Here is a 5,450-nt window from a genome sequence, read left to right as displayed (position 1 = left end):
GCCTTTTAATTCACGTTACTGGATGCATATAACCTGGATTAATTAACACTGAGCTTTCAATTAACAAGGAAAATCTTTAAATCGTAGAGTATTTAAAATTAACAAATCTTAAACGACGAAGGGTATTTTTCTAAAACCTCCGATATACAATAAAGTTCTAACTTTTTTGACACATGAAAGAAATGAATGGAGATAAAGGAACTTTCTGAGCTCGGGTAAGCACAGTTTCCGAATCAGATACAACTGGATCTGGCGATGTTTGATCGAAGCGGGGTTGCCTGAGTCTCGTGTTTAACCACACAGGAGTAATGCTCGTGTGAGTTCCACTCTGAGGCTGGCAGAGTCAGATAACTGCTCACACTGAACGTGTTGCCCGTCTCCTGCTGGAGCCGACTGGTCTCAACACCATTCCCTTTCACAATGTCATCGACAGTCCACTCAATCTCCACAGCGCCCGGGATAAAGCCGTTTACCAAGCATACCAGTGTCGCCGTGTTCTTCGCTGCGATTTGATCCGATGAAGGCGGAAGGACGGTCACCGCGAGGGCCCGCGGATTTGTTTAACAAAAACGATCACGGTTTAGTATTGTTGGGGAATTGCTTCGGCTGAAGCATAATATTAGTTCAAAATCATATATTTCGTATTGCATCAATAGACCCCTTTGCAATATACATATGTCAGAAAATTACGTTCATACTATGAGCACTTCAATTATTTTTCAGCTGAAATGCTCCAGTGAATAAGGTGGTTTAAAGATACTGGGATAAATCTTGACTTCGTGCGATAGTGTAAAATGGATGGCAGTGAATCGCAAGCCCGTTTCAAATCTGCATTTTTATTTCCATTGAATTCAATTTAAACAAAGCTCAGGAGAGATGTAAAAGGTGCTGTCGATTCGCTCTCACCTGTTTCACACTATCGCACAGTGTCAATATATACGCCACTGACCCTCGTATATCTTATAGTGATGCGTTCACATGGTTCAGCTGTTAAGTTATCAAGAGGAGAGACCGACCTATCACTGATGTATTTTATGAATATAGGAACATCAATGTCCTATGTGTACAGGCAATGTAATACAGATCAAATATCTCGGCGTTTTAAAATCTAGCCGCCCAATAGTGATCAGGAAGTGCGAAGAGAAATATGCAAGCAAATATAGGAAAGATTAAAAAGCACTTCTCGTGCGACTGTAGATAACGACTGTTAGTAATATTTGTGACGGGACATCATACCGTGGCTCGAATCTGTCACCTGAGATGCGGTCAACGCAACTTACAACAGAATCATTGGGATTCGATCAAGCATGAAACACAAAAACATAGAAAATAGGAGCAGTAGTAGGCCATTCGGCTCTCGAGTCTGCACCGCCATTCAATATGATCATGCCTGATCCTTTAGCTCATTATCATATTCCCAATTTCCCCCCATACCCATTGATGCCTTCTGTTTCTAGAAATCTATCTCCCTCTTAAACGTATTCAGTGACTTGGCCTCCACAGCCTTCTGTGGTAGAGAATCCCACAAGTTTACCACTCTCTGAGTGAAAACATTTCTTCTAATCTCGGTCCTAAATTTTCTATTCCGTATCCTGAGACTGTGAACCCTTGTTCTAGACTTCCCAGCCAGGGGGTACATCCTCCTCGCTTCCAGTCTATCTAACCCAGTCAGAATTTTATACATTTCAATAAGATTCCCCCTCAGTGTTCTAAACTCTAATGAATACAGACCTAGTCCACCCAATCTCTCCTCATACGACAGTCCTGCCATCACAGGAATCAGTCTGGTGAACCTTCGCTGCTCTCCCTCTACGGCAAGTATATCCTTTCTTAGGTAAGGAGGCCAAAACTGCACACAATATTCCAGGTGCGGTCTTACCAAGGTCCTGTATAACTGTAATAAGACATCCTTGCTCATGTACTCAAATCCTCTTGCAATGAAGGCCAACATACCATTTGCCTTCCTGACTGCTTGCTGCACCTGCATGTTTGCTTTCAATGACTGGTGTACAAGGACACCCAGGTCCTTCTGTACAGCGACACTTCCCCAGCCATCACTTTGCCATATGGAGTCCAATTCTTATCCTGGTTGGAGGTAAGTTAATTCAGCACCAAGTGGGGATACAATCTCTCGTAATAACAGGCGAAAACCTTATGACACTGGACAATTATTCGCCCATTTAGTTAGTGTTTCTTCCAACTGAGGTGCCAAGCGAGACTCGATCAATAAAAACACATTATTACGAAAATTTCACTTTTAAAAACACTTGAATTGAGACAAATAATACATTACTCAACTAATTATTTTGTTCCAAGCTAAACAAAACACAGAACTGTACAAATGAACGGATTTTACTTACTGCCCACACTCAGTCTCGTTCCTTTACCGAAAATTAAACCGCTAGACCACACAGCACAGTAATAGTCCGCAGCGTCTTCTGATTGTACATTAGACATTGCAAACGTTCCCGTGTTGCCTGATACGGAGCCGGAGAACCGTTCTGAAATACCCTGGCCTCTGTTGATATTGCTGCCGGACCAATAGTAGACCAGAAGTCGGGGAATTTCCCCCGGAATCTGTTGATACCAGTAGACAGTATTGCTTCCTAAACTGGCACTAGACACGGTACAATTTATTTGTACGTCCTTTCCTGGAGAGGTTGACATCGAAAGCGGCTGGTTTACCGTAACTTGCGCGTTTAAATCTGAAAATAAAGATCAATGTCAGAAAAGAGGAAGGTCAGTGAGAGTAATACTTTTGTAATTAAAATTGGGGTGAAATGTTCCACAGTACACACTTTTCAAGGTGAAATCTAATCAGGCATTGAAAGCAAAATACTCACAAACCACGCAAAACACCAACGCATTGACGACGCGGATCCAGTAAGACATTGCAAAGAATTGAATGGAGCTCTGACACGGCGACCGTTTCCAGTTGAAATGGGTTATAAACTACCTCGCCAATTTCACTTATCAACCGTATGAAGAGGTTTTGCGGGGTGCTCAGTATTTATGCAAATCAGTCTACACCTTGACGCCAATTAGAAGCTGCCAGACTCTTATTATTTGTCACATAATCTCAAACTGCCATAAGATACGGAACGGTATTCGTCTTTTGTGTTTCTGAATACTTAAATGTATTTTTTTTCCTAGGTTTATTCTTAAACGAACAGGGACATAGAAATAATTGAACCCATATGTTTTTGATATCTACTTTAACACTATCCGTAGCCTTTTTCATTTATATTGCATATTTTCTGTGCAGCCTAACAGAGCTTATAACAAAAACTTTCCATGTTGAAATCATATTATTGGTGATCATTTTAGTTGCCGAAGATGAATGAAGAGAAATGTTCCAACTAAAACGTGCACCTAAACTTTGGGTCCGAGAAAGTGACCTGGCGGCAGATGCCGTTCTGCACATGATTTGTCCCATATCACTTCACTTATATTTTTGTTTTGAATCTGAAAATTCACAAATTACACGAGCTACTATTGTGAATGGTGCTTTGAAGCTCTCTGATTGAAAGCACCAGGCGGACGAAACAATTCACTATAAATTATTTCTGCAAAACTTCTGCAGAGTTTTGACAGACGTGCCTGATATCTCTGTGCTATTGAAAAGCGCAACAAACATTTGTCAAAAGGACACTTAGAACGCATGAAATTAGAATGATGATACGCATGTTGCTATTGTATTTGACTTCAATGGAAACTGAACAGGTAGAGATGTTTAACCGGCGACCAAGCTGATATTGCGCGTTTTTACACTATGGTCTAAGGTCAAAATTATCAACAGTGTGTCATAACATTGAAGCTGTTTCGGGTGTCTGATATTATAATTTCGGTATATCTTAAATCCGTATATGGTATTATATTACGTGCATCTAGTATTACGTGAATATATTATGTTATACTTTATGTACTTTATGTATTTTTAATAAGCAGTACAGGTTGGTCTCCCTTGCGATGCGCATGGGCAGTAAATCAAACGTAGTCCAAATGAAACATACGTGCAGATCTGGATTAGTGGGATAGTATAAACGGGCGACATATTTTATATTATCTATCATCGTATAAAGTTAAGATCTACCTCAGCAGTTCTGATGAAGAATCATCAAATTGAAACGTTCACTCGGTTTCTCTCACCACAGATGCTCCTTGACCTGCCGAGTGTTTCCAGCATTGTCTGTATTTATTTTCGTCAAGTTCTGCCCTCATGTTTAGAAGGGGGTAAGTGAATTAGTGTATACGTATTACAGCCTTATGTTTAAGTCATGCAGTCTAACTTTATTTTTATATAATAAGTTGTTTTTATATTATTAGTTATATATAAATAGCAACATTTCCACCAATTTGAGAATCATAAAACTAGAATTGGTCTGTGCATAGCACGTTCCCTACAATGCAGGCCGAGTGGCTGCTTAGTGCAAAACGGAGACATTATAGTGGCACCTCTGCCAGAGGCTGCATTTATAAAGTTACAACTTTACATTTGCACTTTCCATCATAGAGGTGGACCTAGGATTTATAACGGGACCACCTTGACACAAAAGTGTGATTAAATTGTGGTAACAGTAAGAAAGGTCTTGTAGACCACAAATACATGCTAATATAAGGTTTTGATTACATTGGTATTCAATCTCCCGTAGCATTTCACATTGAGAGTGAAGACCAAATTTGCTCAGAGTTTCTCCTGATTCGCCAGCATAACTGCAGCGGGAGATATCCAAAACTGCACTGATGGGGTTACTTTTACCTTGTCTGGAATCGCGAGAATCCCAATAAAATTCATCATGGTAGTCTGCAGCTTAAGTCGGGTTAGCGGGTGAGTGTAATGGGACGAAGATGTCATTTATTCGCCATTTATAGTCATATATTCTGTCCCTATTTTTAGTCCATCTTTTGATTTTATTTTCTGCAGTACAGGCTGAGGTGTTGGCAGATGTAGATGCTCAGCTTGTTCGAATGAAAACATGTTAAAGATATGCAATTTCTTCCAACTAATTATCAGCAAAACAATAAGGGTTCCAATTGTAATATTTTAAATTGTTCAGATTTTTTGTTTGTCGCGGCCATTTGCTCTTGGAAATATGTAGCATTATTTATAAGCATTAACACCACCCAGAGATAATAGCGAAAGGTAATACTTAAAATGGAACCGCACTTTTTCTGCAAGAAGTTAGAACTACAGGCAAGATTGTAGAAAGGGCCAATGGCACTCCAGATCTGAGCATCGATCACAGACATTACCATTTTGATTACATTGCGCCGCAATTTGTGGTCGGGGCAGTACAACTCCGACCCGAAAGAATTCCGAACCTATCTGTTGGCTCTTGGGCTTTGGAGACTTCGGTCTTGCTGCAGATATATGCCTGTGCAAAGGCCCATGTATCCCACAGATGCAGGCGTCCCAGGGATCATATGGGCCAGGTCCTTCTATCAGAAAG

The 5,450-nt window shown here is 40.4% G+C and overlaps 1 protein-coding gene across 1 annotated transcript; it reads right to left on the bottom strand.

Annotated features, from left to right (window-relative positions):
- Positions 1 to 233: 233 nt before the first annotated feature.
- Positions 234 to 2,892, bottom strand: LOC139268232 (immunoglobulin lambda-1 light chain-like). The gene is made up of 3 exons (XM_070886278.1): positions 2,844 to 2,892; positions 2,366 to 2,705; positions 234 to 561 (listed from the first exon to the last, which is right to left on the bottom strand). Exons 1-3 carry the CDS (start codon positions 2,890 to 2,892, stop codon positions 234 to 236), a joined length of 717 nt encoding a protein of 238 aa, XP_070742379.1.
- Positions 2,893 to 5,450: the final 2,558 nt, after the last annotated feature.

The sequence above is a fragment of the Pristiophorus japonicus genome, chromosome 8 (assembly GCF_044704955.1).
Source record: "Pristiophorus japonicus isolate sPriJap1 chromosome 8, sPriJap1.hap1, whole genome shotgun sequence".
Classification (NCBI taxonomy): domain Eukaryota; kingdom Metazoa; phylum Chordata; class Chondrichthyes; family Pristiophoridae; genus Pristiophorus; species Pristiophorus japonicus.
This window is presented reverse-complemented; position numbering and strand designations above follow the sequence as displayed.